Genomic DNA, 22549 nt, shown 5'->3' with positions numbered 1-22549 from the left:
CAGAGCCAAGAGGTTAATAGTGGAAGTTTCTGGATTCGTTACTAACCTCTGACACAGCACACGGAACTATGCCATCATGAAAAAACCTTGCATTCTTCCGCTAAGGAAACTTATCGGTCACATTATCATGGCATTCTCCTGTCAATGTATCACTAAACACACGTGTCGATTGAAATCTAGACCTGGAGGATGTTTCCTTTGAAATTCTCTTTCTGACATTTCCTTTAACAAAATGTGATAATCCATTATTCATGCAAAACCTGTGGTGCGTCATTTGTAAACACAGAGTTCTGTCTGTGGTGTATGGATTGGACTGCAGAACTGATGGGGAAACTGTCATTTATCTTACTATGAGATATGGACCTACAGTACTGCCCTATGCCTGATCTGCTTTACCTGCTCCCCTACCCTAACCATGGAGTGACAGTGGTATTGTGTGTTGCCCCATCACTAATGCTCTGAATAGATCATTACTTGTCAAAGCCTAAAAAACCACTGAAAAACAACTTTGGCAACGAATAAAGATAAAAATTAGATAAAGAATATTCACAAAGTGACGCCCTTCGGTATCATCATTTCGGTATCATACTAATTTACTGTAGATTCACATCAAATTTACATTTGTCCTCAGTTCATCTATGGAGGAACCCTCTTAACCCCTTAATGATGCAGCCTGAAAAGGCTTTAATGACCGGGGCATTTTTATCAAATTTTCGTACACGGCTGTTTAAGGGCCATAAATTCCTTTTTATTCTGCGTTCTACCGTTTTAAATTTTTTGCTCCTTCTATTTTGCGACACATTTGAGACTGCTGAGTCTGTAGAGCCAACGACATGACCACTTCTACTCCTCTCTGCATCACCCAGAGGTTCTAGAAAGAAGGGAGTTGCGGTTTACTACCACTTCTCCCTTCTCCTTAGATACCAGGTCCTGCTCCCAAAGAAAACTGAAAATGGTACTGCAGACTCCGGACCTGCACCCACTGACGTCTAAAGTCAGACAGCGGTACGTAAAGGGTTAAAGGGCGTCTGTTATGGCGATTGCCTTATATTTTTTCCCTCCATGTCCAGAATAAAAATAAAACAAATGTATTTACTTATCTTGGTCCGGAGCTCTCGGCAATAGAACAGTAAGTCAATGAAACTGATGAAGTATGCCATGTGTACACACACATGTGCATTGAAGCACTAATGTACTAAGCCAGTTTCATTGACTCCCGACACATTAGACAGGAGTTCCCTAAAAAGTTCTCTCTAACTTCTGATGAGCGTCTTTTGATCTGTAAACCTTTTTCACTCATGGGATGGTAATCTGCTAAATGGTCTCTAGTTCTCGTTCTTTCTTCTGAACATCCTTTGCTCAAGCTGTCGGGGTCCCGAGGTATTTCATGTACGGTGAGTTGGGGGTTTGGGGTTTGTCTCGGCCGTATTGGAAGTTCAAAATTTAAAAATGTTTAATAAAAAATTTACTTGAAATAAATTTGTAATTGTCAGGGCAATGATTGTTCACACAACGGCACAATGTTATGCCCAACTTTGGCAACTTGCACATAGGCAGAGCACAGTTCTACAACCTAAACAAAAAAGACTGAAGCTCAACGGCTACGGTATCAGCTCTTTTTGTGGATGGCTTTTTATTGTCTCACAAGAGAAAATATTGAGACTTCACCCAGGAATAGACTTCTCAATCAGAACTTCAGCTGTGGTGCTTCACTTCCCTTCCACATATGAACGAGCCTTCAAGTACTCTTATACTGTAGGGGAAAATGCATACACATTTCATAGTCCATAGGGGTTAAAAAACTTTTTTAATAGTCAGGTACTCACATTCAGAAAAAAGTGGTATACAGCATATCTAAAATCCCATCGATGTACAAACTCATTTGCATATTTATATTTAAAAAATATTAGTAGTTTATTCCTAAGATGTGTAAGGAATATTTAAATTTTTATTATCAATATGCAAATACATTTTTACATCAATGGTCAAAATACATTTTTACATTATGCAAGGTAACTTTGATGTATGTGAATTTTTGTATAAATGAGGGGAGTTTCTTTGGCTTGTCATGACCAGGAAGGAACCCCTGGCGAAACCTAGGGTCGGGCCTGTATGAGTGGTCATTGCATCGATTTGATATTAGATATACTGTATACCACTTACTGAATGTGAGTACCGAATTGTTAAAGAAGTTTTTTTTAACCTGTATGGACTACGCTATGTGTATGCATTTTCCCCTACAGTATAAGAGTGCTTGAAGGCTTGTTCATATGTGGAGGGAAAGTAATGCACCACAGCTGAAGTTCTAATTAAGAAGTCTATTTGACGGTGAAGTCTCAATATTTTCTCTTGTGAGACCATAAGCGATCCAGAAAAAAGGTGATACCGTAGCCGTTGAGCTTCAGTTATTTTAAAATTATTTTGTGCTTTTAAGGATCTGATCAGAGGGACTGGTTCAGGACTGTGAGCTCCAGATTTTGAATATTCTGTATTGGTATTGCGGACAAATGATTTTAAATGCAGAACTTTAGTTATACAATCTAATAGGGGAAAAAAATCTTCCATGATATGTTTGGAAAGTATGAATTGGCAAACTTGCCTCCACAGTGACGTGTGGGAAGACTATCCTGTACTGAAAGATATGAAGAGACAATGGGGCACATGCATCATTGTAATTCTGCTTTCCATAGTTTGCTGCTGTCGGCACACTTGTGTGTTCTTATGTAACTCATTCTGAGATACATTAGAACAGGTGTAAGTTTGTGCATTTTTTTAAATCTTTTTTGGCGCATTTTGAAACATATATGGAAGTATAGCTCATTTGTACTTCCATTTAATCCTAATTTGTCCAAAAATAGGGAGTGAAAAAGCCACAAATATCTGTCTTACAAATATTACAAAGATACTTTAGGAACACTGCAACAGACACACACCGGCAAACTTCAAATACTCCCTAAAAGGTGCAAAAAACAAAACAAAAAAAAAAAAAAAAAAAAAAAAAGATACATGTCGCAGCAGTATATATGGTGTTCGGATCAAACATGGCCGTCATATAGTCCTTTTAATGGACAGTACACAGTTAAATAATACTTATCCAATATATTCTCACCCTCAGTTATATCCATTATGCACTAAGTATTGAATGACTTCCTTGTGTATAGTGATGTATTATCTAATCACTTCATCAATATGTAGTATAATAAAAAAAATCAGGGTAAACACGTCTGCTCTGTCATTGCTATCATTACAAAACTATAACAAGTTGAACAGGATAGAATAATGACAGATATATACATATATATATTATTTAAGTGATCATATTGTAATATCTATCACCCTTTAGGACCACCATTTCACATATACAGTTGCCTTAAGGCATCTGCAGTAGTGGTACAACTTGTGATAGTATTGCTCTTGGGCCTCAAAGCTCAGTTTGGAGTAGTGACCTTTGAATCAGTTCCTCCTTCTTGGGAAAAATAAATGAAGCAGGAACTTATAAACTGATACAATTCTGCAGCTTGCAGTGAGTGTTGTATATTATCGCAGTGCTAGATTCATGGCTCTGTTGCTTTGTGTATCTGCATAATGTACCACATGCTGCTTTTGCTTCTAAATGAGTTAATGTGCAAGTGCGAGTTAAAAAGGGAGGGATTTTCAGAGAGACATTGGTGCTGCTTCTAGTAAGTGTTGTATCTTATCCCAGTGCTAAATTCATGACTCTGTTGCTTAGTGCAGCTGTATGTGTCCCATATTTCTCCTGCTTCAAAATGTATAATAAAATTAAACGAGCATGAATTTACACTGCTGCAGCTTCTAGTGAGGGTTATATCTTATGCCACTGCTAGATTTTTGGCTCTGCTGCTCAGTACAGCTGTATAATATGCCACATGCTGTTTTTCTTCTAAATGAGTATATGTGCATGTTTTAGATGCAGTTAGAGGTGCAGAAATTTTAACAGAAACAGCTCTGCAGCTTCTAGTGAGTGTTGTATTTTATCCCAGTGGCAAATTCACAGTTCTGCGGCTTAGTACAGCTGTATAATGTGCTCTATAATGCTTCTAAATATGTGTAAGTGCATATTTTGGGTAGAGTTACAGGAGTAGGCCTTTTGAATAAATATAAAAAAACGTTTTTGGAAATGCAGAAACCACATAATCAGAAAAAATATTTAACACTTTAGGGACCAGGCCATTTTATTTTTTTGCGTATCAATTTTTTACTTCCTGTCTTTAAAGGGCACCTACCACCACAAATCTACCTATAAAGGTAGATCGGGTGGTAGGTGGATCAATGGGACGTGAGGATAGCCCTTTTAAGGGCTAATCCTCGCGTCCCCGCACTTTTTTGGAAACTTTTATTACCCTAATATGTAAATTTTGTTATGCGGAGGTTACACGAGGCGGCTACTCCACGCCCCGGTAGCCACTTTACCCCTCCTACTCACCATCTTCGGCGCGCAGCTGCTCGTAGCTGCGCGCCCTTGTCCGACGATCCTGCCGTCTGCGCATGCGCAGAACAGCAGGCCCGCGCCTGTGCAGCCCCGGCTTCGGAGCAGTGACCGCGCAGGCGCGGGCCTGCTGTTCTGCGCATGCGCAGACGGCAGGATTGTCGGACGAGGGCGCGCAGCTACGAGCAGCTGCGCGCCGAAGATGGTGAGTAGGAGGGGTAAAGTGGCTACCGGGGCGTGGAGTAGCCGCCTCGTGTAACCTCAGATGCGGCTACTCCACGCCCCAGTAGCCACATAACAAAATTTACATATTAGGGTAATAAAAGTTTCAAATAAAGTGCGGGGACGCGAGGATTAGCCCTTAATCCATTGATTCACCTACCACCCGATCTACCTTTATAGGTAGATTTGTGGTGGTAGGTTTCCTTTAATCACAAAATAACTTTTTTATTTTTCTGTTTAAAGAGTTCTAGGTGGCCTCGTTTCTGCCTAACAAATTGTACTACCTAGTGACATGATTTGCAGAACATTATGACGCTACAGGTTCAAGTAAGTGTTATACCTTGTGCCAGTGCTAGATTCAGGGTTCTGCTAATTAGTAAAGCTGTTGGAGGAGCTGCAGCTTCTAGTGAGTGTTGTATCTTATCCCACTGCTAGATACTTGATTCTGTTGCTTAGTACAGCTTGTATAATGTGCTCCATGCTACTTCTGTTTCTAAATGAGTGTATGTGTATGTCTGAGATAGAGTAAGAGGAGTAGGACTTTACCCCGAGACAATTTAGCCGTTTTTAGTGAGTGTTGTATCTTTTTCCAGTGGCTTTGATGCTTTGTAAAATTATATAGTGTGGTATCAAAAATTTAAAAGATTGATGAGTGATCTTGATGGGTTAACAAACAAGGGAAGGTAATTCTTATGCATGTTCCATTTTGTGGAAAAAAACATTCTGTCCTGGTTTGGGCCCACACCCTTCCGGAACACAATGGAGTTTATTAATATTTCCACTATTGGAAGGTCAGCTAAACAATATATACACAAAAAACAATATCACCACAGATGTGAGTACATATTTGCTTTATTATGTGTGTATATGAGTAAGGATCTGTATATTTTCAGTGGCGATACTTTACATTGCAGCATGATCCAACAAAGAAACCACACAGCGAAAATGTGTTTTCCAGCCTCATCACAATTTCCTCCTGTGAAGTTTGAAGAACATTAAGGGTAACTGGAACGGAGATTAGTAAATGTGATATTTTAAACGGGGGCGGTGCCCAATAATTGATTGGTTGTTACGAGATAATGATAAAATTGGTCATTTATTCATTCTGTTAATTATTTATATTGAATAAATATAAAGAAACCGTTTTTGGAAACCACATAGTCAGAATTTCATCACTGAACAATATTTAACCCTTGAAAGGACATCTACCACCACGATGAAAGACTGTATGACAATGCGCCTGAAGGGCTCCAGGCTCCATTAACACCTATGGAGCCTGGAGGCCCTTAAGCTCATTTGCATACAATCCTTCATCCTGGTAGTAGATACCCTTTAAGGACCAGGCCATTTTTGTTAGTTTTTTTTGCGTCTCCATTTTGCACTCCCAATATTTAAAACTACATTACTTTTTATTTTTAAGTTTACAGAGTTGTAGATCACATTGTGCTTCCTAGTGACATTTTGAGGACTGTTCATCCTTTTGTTCACTTTTAATTAAACTTTTTTTGCAAAATAGTGAAAGAGTGGCGCTTTGGGCTTTTTGGGGCCATTTGAGGGTTTACCTTCAAGAATAATCATTCTTATATGATGATGGATCAGAACTTTTGGGATGAGGCTATACCAAACATGTTTATGATTTAATTTGATTATTTATTTTAGTATAAGTTCTAAGAAAATGTGAGCTGTTAGAATTTTTTTTTTTACATTTTTCATTTATTTATTTAAAATTTTTTAGACCCCTCAAGGGTATGTTATCCCTATGGGGTCTGATTGCTAACACCGTATACTGCAATATTACAGTATTGCACAATATGGAGAATTTGCTATGGCTTTATAACAGTGTGCCTCATACAGACTCCAGGCTGCCATGGGAATGAATTGCTCCCCGATGACATCACGAGGAGCAACAATTCCATTTCAGTTTATGGCATCAACATATTGCCACTATATATCTGCTGCAGGTGACAGCTAAATGGTTAACACTCATGATTAGTGCCAGCACCATCCACGGGTGTGAGCAGCGAGTGTTTGCTTCATAATACAGCCAACACCCACCATATATGAATATGGCTCAACCAGGGAGCCCTCTTCAAACATCCGTTACGGCATTATGACTTACATGGGTGTAAAAAAGCGTTAAGGAAATTTATGAGGATCGCTCAGCAATCCTAACATCTCTGCTTTAGAAAATCCTTTCTTAGAACTTTTATTTGCACTTTCTGTAGTACCTTTTACTTTATTAATACATTTTTCAAAGAAGAATTACATTAGAATGCATCTCTTCAACTATTATTCATGGGAGTACCTACCAGAGTTACCGGCATAACAGCTGCTATGAAGCCCATCAATAAATGGGACCCATATCAGCTCAGAAATAGGGAGCAGTTAAAGGAAACCTACCATCAAAATACATCATATTAAACCATGTACATGTAGATCCAGGCGCTGTGAAAATCCTTCTAAAATCAACTTTAAAAATTATGCTAATGAACCTGAAAGGCTCCTGAGGGTGTTGTTAGCAGAGCTCCTCCATGCTGTAGGAGCAAATATCCGTCTCCCACTGTGTCTTGAAGCTTCCTCTGTTTTTTAAGTAAGGAGGCGGTTGATAACAATTATAATATGATTACCACAGTCTTGGTCCCTGGATCTATGAGTAAGTGTCCCTGGTTTATCATGATGAATTTTAATGGTAGATTTCCTTTAATAAAGAAAGCATGCACAATTTTATTTAGATTGATTAGGTTTTCTTACATTATGACATCACTCTTTTACTATCTGAGCACTGTGACATCAATATGTGTATAAATAACACCACTGACACAAAATTACTACTGACAATAGATGATGTCACAGCTTACCTCCTCCCCCTTCTCCCTGTACAATGACCTCTATATAGATTACACTGACCCATCATTACATCACTACTGACAATAGATGATGCCACAGCTTATCTCCTCCCCCTCCCTGTACAATGACCTCTATATAGATAACACTGACCCATCATTACATCACTACTGACAATAGATGATGTCACAGCTTATCTCCTCCCCCTCCCTGTACAATGACCTCTATATAGATAACACTGACCCATCATTACATCACTACTGACAATAGATTATGCCACAGCTTATCTCCTCCCCCTCCCTGTACAATGACCTCTATATAGATAACACTGACCCATCATAACATCACTACTGACAATAGATGATGTCACAGCTTATCTCCTCCCCCTCCCTGTACAATGACCTCTATATAGATAACACTGACCCATCATTACATCACTACTGACAATAGATGATGTCACAGCTTATCTCCTCCCCATCCCTGTACAATGACCTCTATATAGATAACACTAACCCATCATTACATCACTACTGACAATAGATGATGTCACAGCTTATCTCCTCCCCCTCCCTGTACAATGACCTCTTTATAGATAACAGTGACCCATCATAACATCACTACTGACAATAGATGATGTCACATCTTATCTCCTCCCTTGACAAAATAAAAAGATAATAAAAAGAATAGTAAAAAGTGACATATTTCGCTATATAGTTTAAGAAAATTGTATATATATCACCTTTAATGGAGAAGTGTACTCACTTTTGCCATTTTGATCCCTTCGATGGGTGTTTTATCACAATAGTTTCAGTACTTGAAATAGCATAGGCCAAAAGCATTATTACTACATTAATGACCATTATGTCTACCGCCCCATAGGCTACAGTAGACTCTCTGGTGATGTTGATCAGTTGCTGTGTCTAGCAATTATTAAAGCAATTAGTAGTTGCAAAGAAATCAGATCGGCCATTCAACACAGTACAAAGCCTACATTTATTTCATAGAAAACTCATATTACATGGATTTCCCTGGCGAAGGGACCTTTTCCTGATGTCACATCTCTATAGTAATGTACTATGTACATAGGAAACCCATTACCATAAACTCTAATGTGAGTAAAGAAAAATATCTGCAGACTTTTAACCCTCAATGTTCTGGTTACTACCAGTAATACTTGGATTTAGTTTGCTCACCATTCCATCAGGTCATCAATAATTTTAGACTACAAAACCCCTGGATCACCTACTCTACTAATATGTTTCCAAAATGTCCAAAAAAGCAGAGTTAGGCTACAGTCACACACACTTATGGGGGACGTATATACAGCCGGCGTATATACCGCGTATATACGTCCCCCATAGCCGGCAATGGCAGCATGCTGTATGGGAGCAGTATGGTGCCGCACGTGTGGACATGCCCTATCATTCCCCCTAATACCATGTGCTCACCCCCTCCTCCTCTCCTGGGCGCTGACGCGTAGCCTTAGATGGTAATCAAACTGAATGGGTGCGTGCAAATCCGGGATAGACTAAGATAGAAAAATGTGATTGTAAGTCCTTTACTCTGTTGGAATGTCTCAATCCATGTACAGGATCCTGATAAATATTGAACATCTATATATCTTAGGCCACATTCACACGAACGTATGAGGGACGTATATACGGCAGATGTATACACGGCGTATATAGATCCCCCATACACTACTATGGCCTCACGGCGCCATATGGCCGCACCTTACCGTTTCATAGCCCGTAGAAAGATAGGACATGTCCTATCTTTCTCCGGAATACGGCACCATTCACCGCGTATTCCTATGGAGAGGGGCAGGGGTGAGCAGCGCCCCTCCTCCTCTCCCGGGCGCCGATGTATGTTCGCCATACTCCGGTTCGGCGGGCATACATCGTGTGATTGTCGCCTTATATTATAATATATTATGGAGCAGATGTATCTCAAACTTGCAAATTGGACCAGCATTTTTCCTTCGAGCAGTTATGAATTTATTAATACTTGGGCTAAAAAAAACACACAAAAAAAGAAAATAATACACATAAAAAGATACATCTGCCCCTATGAATTATCTATCATCAAGCTATTATCGATCCCGGATCTATCAATCATCTATCAATTATTTATCCAGAATCAATCAATCAATCATCTATTTATTAATTATTTATCTATCTATCTTATCATTTCTATCTATCTACCTATCTGTCTGTCTGTCTGTCTGTCTATCTATCTATCTATCTTATCATATCTATCTATCGATCTATCTATCTATCTATCTATCTATCTCACATCTATCTATCTATCTATCTATCTATCTATCTATCTATCTATCTATATATCTATCTTCTATCTATCTTATCATATCGATCGATCTATCTATCTATCTATCTATCTATCTATCTATCTATCTATCTATCTATCTATCTCACATCTATCTATATATCTATCTTCTATCTATCTATCTATCTATCTATCTATCTATCTATGATGCAAAAGAATGTAAGCAGCACTCCAGGGCGTCAGGTGTCAAAGGTGAAGTAGATGAAGTTTATTCCATGTTTAAAGGTACAGCATAGTACAGCAGCAACGTTTCGGCTCAGAAGAGCCTTTATCAAGCTTGATAAAGGCTCTTCTGAGCCGAAACGTTGCTGCTGTACTATGCTGTACCTTTAAACATGGAATAAACTTCATCTACTTCACCTTTGACACCTGACGCCCTGGAGTGCTGCTTACATTCTTTTGCATCATTTGTATCTGGAGGATCCGTAGCCCGATCTCAGTGAGCTTGCACCCACCTTCTTCTCCTCTTTTTTAAGTGTGCTGTTTGTAATTTCTACAAGTATCTATCTATCTATCTATCTATCTATCTATCTTATCATATCTATCGATCTATCTATCTATCTATCTATCTATCTATCTATCTATCTCACATCTATCTATCTATCTATCTATCTATCTATCTCACATCTATCTATCTATCTATCTCACAACTATCTATCTATCTATCTATCTCACATCTATCTATATATCTATCTTCTATCTATCTATCTATCTATCTTATCATATCTATCTATCTATCTATCTATCTATCTATCTATCTTATCATATCTATCTATCTATCTATCTATCTATCTATCTATCTATCTATCTATCTATCTATCTATCTTATCATATCTATCTATCTATCTATCTATCTTATCATATCTATCTATCTATCTATCTATCTATCTATCTATCTATCTATCTATCTATCTCACATCTATCTATCTATCTCACATCTATCTATATATCTATCTTCTATCTATTTATCTATCTATCTATATATCTATCTATCTGTCTATCTTACCATATCTATCTATCTACCTACCTACCCATCTATCTACAAATCATCTATCTATCAATCTATCTATCTGTCTATATATATATCCAATATCTATCAATCATCTTTCTGTATCCTCTATGTGGATCCCATCGATCTCGTATCTATCATCTCTCTATTATTTATCCCATATCTATCAATCATCTATCTGTTGTATGTATCCTGTATCTATACATCTTCTATCTTCTATCTATCCCAATGTATTTACTTATTACATTTGATGTTGGAGGTGCAGTGCATCACATATAACAATACTACCAGTCAATCACCTGAAGACATTTCTAACAGAGACATATCATATACTAACAATGAGTGGAGCACTGAGTAATACTGAGCAGAGGATAATCCTAATCTAAAGACCATCAGGGTTATGTGTGAGAGGCATGTACCTAGCCAAACATACGCAGGCATACAGCATACAGTCCACACCTAATTCCAGCATCCTCCTGTGCACCTGTAGTAAGAGGAAAGACCTGCGGCTCCTCCCAGGTTACCTGTGTGGAGTAATCCTGGCACTGTGCCAAGCTGCCTTTACAGGTGTATATAAAGATCACCACAAGACTGACCAACCCGTTCCCTGCCTACCCTCCACTAAACTGGTCACAGCTACTAAGAAGATGGGAACCTTCCGGAGGGTCCCGCTGTGGATCCTACTAGTCCTCCTGAGCCCTATAAATGGTAAGTATTCTGTCTTTTCCCAGGAGATTGCAAACACATATTCCTTAACATTTTAGATATTGCATTTTTATCAATCAAATTCCATTTGTTAGGATTATGGGGTAGAAATCCTGATATGATACATATCACTTAAGAATTTTCTAAATTTGAAATTATTGATGTGTATATGGTAGTGTCAGTCTCTAATACACAGATTCTGTATATGAAATGATCAGGGTTATTATATATATTTTTTATTATGGATCACAGATATATTTTTATATCATTCCAATTCAATTTGTATCAGATAATATCAATTTCATTTCATTGATTTTGACAGATCATCATATTTCCTTATGTACTTTCTCCATTGGCACTGTATATGACCTGATGTATACATCGTTGTGCTATGTGTTCACAGTTAGTTTGTCTTTTGTGATAACATTTTTTATATTGCATCGTGTCTGCCATTAAATCTTTGTATGGTTATAAAGCTACGTGTTATAAAACACGGATAACTTTATTGCCTGTGTGCAGAGATTGTAGACTAACCCTGTAGGAGTATTTATAGCAAAGCTGAGGATAAATATACGCCCTTCTTCTAAAAGAGTATCTAAAATCCCAAGAATAGAAAATCCTAAGAATAGAAAAAAAATCTCAAAGGAAATTTACAATCAAAATCCATCATGAAAGACCAGGGACACTTACTCATAGATCCAGGAACCGTGACTATGGTAATCTTCTTATCCCTTCTAAAAATCAACATTTAAAATGATGCTAATGAGGTGGACCCTAGCCCCTCATTATCAGGCTTAACAGACTCTTGGATTGTGTCTTATCTTCCCCCTGCTTCCTCAGCACTTGTACAGTGAAGACTACTTGTTATAACCCTAGTGCTGAGATAGCAGTGGAAGGGTGAGAGATTATTATATCCTGTAAAGCCAGATCACCATGGGGCTCATTAACATAATTTTAAAAGTTGATTTTAGAAGTAAAGAGGCCACGGATAACATATATAAAACAAATACCACAGTCACAATGCCTGGATCTATGAGTAAGTGCCCCTAGTTTATCATGATGGATTTTGGTGGTAGATTTCCTTTAAGAAAAAGAAGAATAAATCTTTACAATGCAATACAATGGAGGTTGATGTACAATATTCTGTTTCTTTCTGACATTGGCCATATACTTTAAAAAGCTGTGTTCATCCAACAACTATTCCTTCTGACTCTAATAACACACATGCACACTCAGCAGGGTCATTTCTATATGTCCTGAATGTAAAAGGGTCAGAAACTGCTGTCAAACATTTACATTGACAGCTCATCATTCCAAGCATGTCCAACATTCTGATCTCTCTCTTCCCCAATACCTACCGTAGGGCGAGAGGGATCCAATTTTCATATATTATGATTCGCCAGTCATCACCTATGTGTGTATATCTTTAAAACACTATGACAATACCAAGAGAGGCTCCGCTTTCTGCTTCTGTGTACATAGTATGTAAACTCTTGCTAAGATCTCAATGAAAGAGAGTCTCGTGCCTGACAGTAGGAGTCGCGAGCAGATGTGATGACAACTCGCTGGAAAACAGAAATGTGATATTATCACTGTCTATATAGAAAATGGTCATAGGAAGGAAAGTCCTATAACCCACAGTGATCAGCAGGAGAAATACTGTTTTTATGTCTAAATTTTTATGCAATTTAGTTAATGAGTTGTGAGCACATTACACATTAGTATTATTTTTGAGCCATTGATTCTTGCATGTCATCTACTGAAAATATTTGAATTTTATAAATAGATCCTTAAATGATGTACTTAGTAAGATATATCACGGCTTTAAAGGGGTTGGCCACTTTACCTTAAGTTTTTGTAATGTGTATGTAAGTGTTGGGGGCAGGATATTAGGTAATTTACCAAGATACAAGCAGTCCCCTGGTTACATACAAGATAGGTTCTGTAGGTTTGTTCTTAAGTTGAATTTGTATGTAAGTCAGAACTGTATATTTTATAATTGTAGCCCCAGCCAAATTTTTGGGGTCTTCGTGACAATTGGATTTTAAAAATGTTGGGTTGTCATAAGAACCAGAATTAACAATAAGGCTTAAGGTCCAGGAAGGGAGATTGGTCATGGAAAGTTCCCATCACCCTCGATCCCATTCAGCCTGATGAGATAGAAGACATTTCTTCCCAAGGAACAGTGCAGAACTTTTAATAGATGGATATTGGTATATATGACCTACTTTCCTGTCCCCCACACTTACACACACATTACAAAAACATGTAGTAAAGTGGCCCTTTAAACTCCATTCCAAGTAATGAGTTAGGTTTGAAGATAGGACATGGACACTTGTACTCCTTTATTGAATATATTTCATATTTGCTGGAGCCAAGATCGGCATCCAAGACCTTAGCAAAGACTTTCCATGACTTTACATGAGGCGCAATAGCAATTTAATTGTAGAGGTTGATAGTGTTATAACATATTCATAGTCTCCATTTCTCAATTAATCCTTAGGCAAACATCAAAATCTGTGTTGAAAGCTTTAATAAAATTCTAATTTAGTATTCAGGGTTTTAAAGATACCTTTACCTTTTGTGTAAAATATGTACTCGGTTTCAGTTCCCCTTAATAAAGTATATGCTTATTTTGTTTTAATATAGCCCAGGAATATGCAGACTACACTGTAGATGAGACCGTTGACTACACCGTTGATGAGACATTGCAAGGACAGGCACAAGAACAGCAGCAACAAGTTCAACAACAAGTAAAACAACAAGTCAAACAACCAACAAGTAAGTGCCAATTGTGTATTGCATCAAGCCACTATTAACAGGACTATACTATTTCCATTAACAGATATGGTAAATATAGTGTATAAATGAGGCTGATATCAAACATTATTCATTGCTTTCCTAACATTTTAACTAATGTTTTTTACAGTTTTGTTAACTGGACCTCCAAGAGTTTCGATAGTCCCAGTGCAAGCAACCACTGTAGTAAGAGGTAAGTCACTGAGATTATAGTAGTATTATAAAAAGTATGGTAAACATTGTCATATCCCTTCCTATCTCTGCCTATAATACATTATTTATTCAGTCTTGTATGCTATACAACATATATAACATTTGGTCCTATCTCAAATTGGGAACTTGAGATCACTCCTGTTTCTTAAGATTTTGGATAACGGTTGTGGTAATCAGATGCCCATTCAACCCTTCCCATGTAGCACTTTCCACTCACTCCCTGTGTCCTCCTTTTTTCTCGAAATGCAAACCTTGACAGTAGTTAAACAAAGTGTATCTGTATGCTAACAAAGTTTCTTACTTGCAGCTATCAACACAGCTCACAACAACAGAGTTTGCAGCACCTGGGGAAACTTTCACTTCAAGAACTTTGATGGAGACAGATTCTACTTCCCTGGTACTTGCAACTACATCTTTGCATCTCATTGCAAGAGCACGTATGAGGACTTCAACATCCAAATCCGTCGTACCGTGGTGGACAATGTTCCAGTCATTGACAAGATCAGCATGAAGCTTGATGGACTTGCAGTGCAGATCAATCACAACACTGTCTCTGTAAATGGGGAAACGTGAGTTCCTTTCTGTTCTCCATTGTATCATTAAAAAATAGACAGGTCATGTGTTTCATTAACTGTTTATCTCCGGTTTGTTTCCAGTGTTCAGCTACCATTCACTGGTTCTGGCATTCAGGTTGAGAAACATGGTGTATATCTCTCTCTGACCTCCAAGCTTGGCCTGGTCTTCATGTGGAACGATGATGATAGTCTCCTGGTAAGAATATGGACTTGACATCTCTGAATATTAACATATCTAAGGTTTATTTATAAGATTAACTCTTATTTTTGTATTTTTTGTACAGCTGGAACTGGATGAAAAATATGCCAACCAGACCTGTGGTTTATGTGGGGACTTCAATGGAATCTCAATCCACAATGAGTTCATTTCCAACGGTTAGATTTTATATCTTCTTTGGCAAAATAATTTTATCAAATGGAGCTTGTTATATTGTTGTCTTAATCCACCTACTATATTCCCACAAAAATGTTCTGAAAATGGATCAACTTTATATATTGGTAGATGTCCAACATCCTTTAAAGGAGAGCTACCACTATGATCAAAGTTTGTATACGAAACACGCTTGCATGCTGGTATGTGTCCCCTCTGGCAAGATCTTCCATTTTTAGGTTCTGATTCCTTTATCTTTCCAACAAAGGGCTTTAAAAATTATGCAAATGAGCCTGAGGGGCTCCGGGATCCATATGTGTTAATTGAGGCACATTTGCATACATTTTAAAGCCTCTTTTGTAAAAACAAGGGTATAAGAAGCTAAAAGAAGAGCAGATCCTGCCAGCTGGGGCACTCACCTGCATGTTATTGTGCTTAGTTCAAATCCTTAACCCTGGTAGTGGACTTTCGTTAAGTAAGGTTTTTCATATGAATACTATGTTTCTTCTAACAAAGAAAAAACATTTGGATTTACTTTATAATATTTTTCCCCTCAGGAATCCAAATCACAGAATCTCAGTTTGGAAATCTACAGAAGTTGGACGGTCCCACTGAACAGTGCGGTGATGTTCTTCCTACACCAAAGAGCAACTGCACTGATTACGTAAGTAGAAACCTCTTGTCTCTTGACTTTGAATTATACCAACTCCTCCTATTATTTCATGAATCTCCTATATATACACTACAGAGTCATTGTCCACTTAGGATAACCTATATACATATGTATATTTATATGTTCTGATGAGGAAATTAAATATCAAAGTCCACCCTTTGGGAGCATTTCTGTGAGTCACAGTATGAAGTCATTGTGGTCTTTGGGGATGTTGCAGATGTTCATCCGCTATTCAGAAACTATATGTTTCTAAGAAAAAAATCATATTGTTGGTTCTCATTCAACAACATGAAAAACTCTAAAGGAATTTATATGAAACAAGAAGTCAATTGCATTGATTTTCAGAAGTCTTCAATTTCCTCTATTTGTTTATGATAGGAGAACATCTGTGAGTCGGTTCTTATGGGTGCAGCATTTGCAAAGTGCCATGCACTTGTGGCTGTTGAGAAATACATTGAAGCTTGCGTTCAAGACCTGTGCAGATCTGAGGGCAACCTCACTGCTGTGTTTTTGTGCACCACTTTTGCCGAGTACTCAAGACAATGTGCTCATGCTGGAGGTGAACCAGAGAACTGGAGAACGAAAGATCTGTGCCGTAAGTATCTTTTACATTCATGTTTTTACAGTCCAAGGTTATTGGTTTAATAGCGACTAGACATAATTTTGTGGAATTTTCTGCTTCATACTAAGTTTTGGAAATCTAGAGTGTTCACTTTTTCACATTTTTGTTATAACAGTGGAAGAGGCTCCATGGTGGAAACTCTGACCTTACTCATTAGTGATGTTTCATTTACATTGATCTAATGTTCCTTCCTTTCAGCTAAATCATGTCCATACAATATGCAATACCAGGAATGTGGATCACCATGTGCTGACACTTGCACCAACCCCGAGAGGAGCACTTTATGCGAGAACCACTGCCTAGAAGGTTGCTTCTGTCCTCCAGGTATATATCTTCTGAGAGTTGGTAAAACAGTCCCCTTGAACCTTCTTTGAATGGTCCCAATAAGAACACTGGTAAAGTGACAACATATGCAGTAGTCTTCTGAAAAATATCTAAAAGGGTTCTGAGGAACCTTTTGAGATGTATAGAGCCTTTCTGTTCCCGTAGAGAAATCATGCCATTTTGCTATTTCCTATAGGAACTGTATTTGATGACATCAACAACTTTGGTTGTGTCCCACTTGAAAAGTGCTCATGTACCTTCAATAGTAACAGCTATGCTGCTGGAACATCATACAGTACAACCTGCAGCACTTGGTGAGTATAAACTATGACTTTAACGGGAAAAAAATTACACTAGTATTACCTAGTGCTACCTCAAATCATTATTCAGAAGGTGGGACTGAAATAATCTACAGGGCCAGATATAGGTTCAAAATATATCAGATGAATCAATATCAGTATCTTCATAGTCATACTATAGAGCTGGACTATAACCAAAGTATCAGTAAAAGTGCTGCCCTCTTACCGACTGGGTGGTGTATGAAATGAATTGTCCGCCAATTCTAATATTAGCCAGCACTCGAAATAATAATAGCAACACCCTTCCTTCAAACATTGGGTGATTAAGTGCAAACTCCCCTCTTTGATTAATAGATAGGTGATATGACATTGAGGGCTTGTAACAAATCACCACCCTGATATGCATTGTTTGCGGCTAAACTCTAATCTTTTGAGTATTGACTTTGGTTTAAAGCGATAAGAACTTGTTCTTGGAGATTATCCACATTGCTTTTTCCGCTCTACACATTTTGGAAGAAGGCCACCTTTAACCACCAACATGTTATGTACTACGGAGATCTAGCCTGCCACTTACACAGGACAGTGCTTTACTTTTCGATATTTTTGTTGCAAATTTTTTTACTAGAATTGCTATTGTTTTATTCGGAATGATAACAGGATATATAAAGAGTGAGCATAAAAATATAACTGTGCCTTACTTTCTGAAGTAATACCTTTTCTAAAGAAGTACTCCCTAAGCTAAACATTCATTGTTTTTCTTCACTTCACCCCTCAACCTAAAGTTATATATATATATACCGGTATATATATATATATATATATATATATATATATATGAAAAGACTGTGAGAGATACATATCAGACACTTTCTTGATTGTTTGTTTTCCCTTTTCCTGTGGCCTCCTGTCAATCACATGATGCCTCAGCGGAGCATCTCCAGCCAGTACCACCTCTAGAGGACAGCATAATTATCCTTCTAAAAAGATACTATAAATAAACGGTCCAGTAGTGGGTTATAACATAAGCAGTTTGGGCCGTATCCCGGGCGCAAGCCTTCTAGGGGGCCCATGGCCACCCAAATCACCCACCAAATTTTATACCAAGAAGGACCTTCACCTATAAAATCCAAATATATCTGTTCCTTCTCACAATACACATGGACACATTTTAGAATCTTTGAAGGTCCCTCATAGGTCCATAAACACAGAAGTAAAGCTTACAGAAATGAATCCTTCTCCATTCCAGGCTTGTAGGGGCTATAATGGCAGCCCAGGGCCCATGGCAGTCTTAATCCACCCCATCATAGTCACAGAGGCCACCCTGTCATCTCCTTCATTACTACTGTGTGACAGGAGTGTGTCTGATGATCAACGGTGTGTGTGATAATTAACGATTAATAGGAATTAACACCTTCCCCTCACATGTAAAGAAGCTTTGTAGTACAGTCCATATAGGTTTATTAAACATAATGGTACCTGATGCCTTAGATATAATGCCCGCCTTAAAAAGTAGAAAGACATATCTCTCTCAGTGGGGTTGGCATGGGATTACATTACACAACCAGAAAGAAGGATCAAAGACAGAAAGCAATAGAAAAATAAGGAAATACTGGTTGTATTCATAAAATATTGTGCCTTAATCCTGTTACTTATTACACAGTGTCTGCTCTGGAGGAAGATGGAGTTGCGATGACCTACCTTGCCCTGCAACCTGTTCTATCGATGGAGGATCACACATCACAACTTATGATCAAACTCATTACAACATACATGGAGACTGTAACTATGTCCTGACTAAGGTAAGTAGTTCTATGCTTATGTAGTAAGTGTCCCTAGTATCAGTTTGGTACATATTTAGCTATGTATATATCATGATATACATTTTGTCAAAGTTCCTTTATTTTGTTTGACACTGAATTTCAATGCCCCCTCTTATAGGACTGCAAAGGAAGTGCTTTCACCGTACTGACTGAGCTGCGCAAATGCGGATTAACTGAAAGTGAGACTTGCCTAAAGAGCGCTACCATTATCCTCGATGGAGAGTTAGTAAGTGACTTATATAATCTGCTCTTTTTTTTACCTACAACCAATATTTATAATTTGGTAGTATTGTTGCTACAAATATTTCACGTTGTTGCTACCATATTATTATGTAGGAGATATGTTTTCTGTTACTTCCCCGCTAATCCACTAATTGTTAAAATTAAAGGGATATTTCAACTATTTTAGTTATGTACCGTAAATATAGTGGTGACATATTCTTCCACGTTGTACATACATTTTTATAATGCACACTCTGCAATGGTGCTCACAATCTGCGATTGAAATTAGGATATTGGCAATGTCTTATTGTGTGTCAGAAGGCAAACACATCAAGAACATACAATCTTCATGTAGATGTTGCCTCGAATTAAGGCACTGCCCATATTTTTAGGTTATGGTAGGTCACTCCCAGAAAGCACACCAACGGGAGGCCCCAATTTTAACAGACTAGGGCACTCTTTTGAGAAGCATGGCTATGTATGGTTATCAATGTCATGTGAAGTCTCAGTCCCAATGTTCTTGTGATCAGTTGTGGTTCCCACCATGTAGGACCAACAGTAAAATAAGTGGCAGTATTTCCTAAAAAAAAGCACCTTCTGTGGAATAATAACTTATCTCCATTACATTGTCCTCTTCTTTACACCTTTTTTGTCTTCTTAACAGATCATTGTCATCAAGCCCTGTGGCAGTGTCTTCATAAACAGCATCTATACTCGGCTCCCGTGGTCTGCAGGTACAAATATAACATTGAAATGATGTGGTAATAAATGATAGTCAACTGCCATGGATATTTTTTTCTAATTATCCCCCTTTTAATTATAGCCAATGTCACCATCTTCAGACCTTCATCATTCTACATTGTTGTGGAGACAAAACTGGGAGTACAAGTAGTGGCTCAGCTGACACCATTCATGCAAGTTTATGTGGTTATGAATCCAGCTTTCAAGGGTCAGACATGCGGTAGGTTTGTTTTTTCACCAATGAGGGCTTTTTTAGTGCCTTTATGAGAGACATTCTTCTTATAGACGTTTTTTCTTCTCAGGTCTTTGTGGAAACTTCAATGACAAACAGTCTGATGACTTCCAGACCATCAGTGGAGTCATTGAAGGTACTGCTGCATCCTTCGCCAACACCTGGAAGACTCAGGCCGACTGTGCAAATGTTAAGAATGTCTATGAAGATCCATGCTCCCTCAGTGTTGAAAATGGTAAGACCTGTGAAAAATAGCATACATGCATTCAATATTGTAGAGAGTTTCTACAATACTTGTTTCTTTCACTTGACACATCTCAAGAAGATAAGTAGGAGATTACCATCTTAGGAAAAAAATTGTGATATTCTGTAAGATAATGGATGTGCTGGAAGTGGGATAACTAACAGATGTGTTGTGACTTGCAGTCTGTTGAAGGTTTTGCTACTGAATTTTTTTTTACTTTTTTTTTAATAGATAATTCAGTCTTAACGTTCCTTATATTTAGGTAACGTGCAGGCATTCTTTTAACTATTGTAGGACTATGATGCCTTTTTTATTTGTATTATACAGAGAAATATGCCCTGCATTGGTGTGGTCTCATATCCGATCCATCTGGTCCATTCGCTGCCTGTCATTCTATAGTTGATCCAACTGTTTACCAACAAGTAAGTTCATTTATTATTTAGGCTGAATATTTCTTTAATTTAAGTTCACATTTGCACTTGAGCCTCCGCCATTAAGTAAAATCACTAGACGCCATAATAGTCAGTGGGGGAATTTATTAAGACTGATTTTTAATATTCCCCCACACAACATGCACACCGTGCTATATACACTCTGGCCTATACACACTTGGGACGTAATCCCCACCTGGTCAAACCTGTTTAGACCAGTCTATAGTCTTTCCGACGGAGACTACAGAAAATAAGACCCAAAAATGGTGTGTGGTGCAGAATTCTGTTAAAACTGTTGAAAAGGGGGCTTAATACATGTCTTGTCCACCTGACATCTGTCAGAGAAGGCAAGGATAATTCCCCATAATGGTTTTGTCTGGTATCATTGGTGTCTATTGCTTCTCTAAGCAAAACCAACGTATTGTTACATGGTCAACACAAAGTCTCAATGGACGCAACTTGTCCCATAGATCTTCTCTATCAACACTCATCTATGACGTATTGTATAGGATTTGCCAAGGATGTCCCTCATTTGGGTGCATTTTTGTTTTTGGTATATAATATGCTATGTCATGCCTTTTATTGTTTACAAAATTGTAGGACACAAAATGCTCCAATACAATAAGAGGTCTTGCAAAGGATAAAGCAATCACTTATAGTGACTGATAATGGTGTGTTTCTTCTTAGAACTGTATGTTTGACACCTGCAACTGTGAGAAAAGTGAAGCATGCATGTGTGCATCCCTTTCATCCTACGTCCGAGCCTGTGCTATCAAAGGAGTGATAATAACCGGATGGAGAAGCACTGTTTGCTGTAAGTCTCACATACTAAGATGTAGAATGAATCCAAAATCAACTTTTTCCTGTAAAAAACTCTTTCCAGGAACTTGCATTTACTGCTTCTGGTATTTTCCTTTATTGGGATGTATACCGACATGTGACTTTTAAAATTGTCCCTACTTGATTCAGAGTACTCTTACCTTTCCATGTATCATATCATAGCATTATTTTTGTGAGTTCCATTATATCCTAATTCAAGCAATGTTTTACTCCTCTCCAGCTACACCCATGCACAACTGCCCCAAAACACTGACCTACACCTACTCTACCAGCACCTGCCAGCCTACATGCCGCTCCCTCAGCGAGCCTGATGTCACCTGTAGCATCAAGTTCATCCCTGTGGATGGTTGCACTTGTGAAAAGGGCCACTACATGGATGACAGTGGCAAATGTATTCCTGCTGAAGCTTGTCCATGTTACTTCAAGGGCACTGCCGTGCCTAATGGAGAGGTTATCCATGAAAATGGTATCATGTGGTGAGTGTGAAAAGAGAAATATCTGGGTTTTGGACATTGGTTATCTCATATAGATATATATATATATATATATATATATATATATATATATATAT

At 38.0% G+C, this 22549-nt stretch overlaps 1 protein-coding gene across 1 annotated transcript in view; it reads left to right on the top strand.

Annotated features, from left to right (window-relative positions):
* Positions 1–11418: 11418 nt before the first annotated feature.
* LOC140070978 (mucin-5B-like) overlaps positions 11419–22549 on the top strand; it is a 29746-nt gene continuing 18615 nt past the window's right edge. The window contains exons 1-18 of the mRNA XM_072118150.1: positions 11419–11576; positions 14223–14354; positions 14503–14565; positions 14893–15154; positions 15242–15356; positions 15445–15535; positions 16088–16194; positions 16582–16798; positions 17024–17149; positions 17346–17463; positions 19109–19247; positions 19387–19494; positions 20155–20224; positions 20314–20451; positions 20534–20698; positions 21035–21129; positions 21826–21952; positions 22199–22454. Coding sequence (XP_071974251.1) covers positions 11516–11576; positions 14223–14354; positions 14503–14565; positions 14893–15154; positions 15242–15356; positions 15445–15535; positions 16088–16194; positions 16582–16798; positions 17024–17149; positions 17346–17463; positions 19109–19247; positions 19387–19494; positions 20155–20224; positions 20314–20451; positions 20534–20698; positions 21035–21129; positions 21826–21952; positions 22199–22454 — 2390 coding nt within the window. The 5' untranslated portion in view covers positions 11419–11515. The remainder of the gene's footprint in view (positions 11577–14222; positions 14355–14502; positions 14566–14892; positions 15155–15241; positions 15357–15444; positions 15536–16087; positions 16195–16581; positions 16799–17023; positions 17150–17345; positions 17464–19108; positions 19248–19386; positions 19495–20154; positions 20225–20313; positions 20452–20533; positions 20699–21034; positions 21130–21825; positions 21953–22198; positions 22455–22549) is intronic.

The sequence above is a fragment of the Engystomops pustulosus genome, chromosome 7, assembly GCF_040894005.1.
Source record: "Engystomops pustulosus chromosome 7, aEngPut4.maternal, whole genome shotgun sequence".
Lineage (NCBI taxonomy): Eukaryota > Metazoa > Chordata > Amphibia > Anura > Leptodactylidae > Engystomops > Engystomops pustulosus.
The sequence above is the reverse complement of the archived record's forward strand: the minus strand, read 5'-3'. Positions and strand labels throughout refer to the sequence as shown.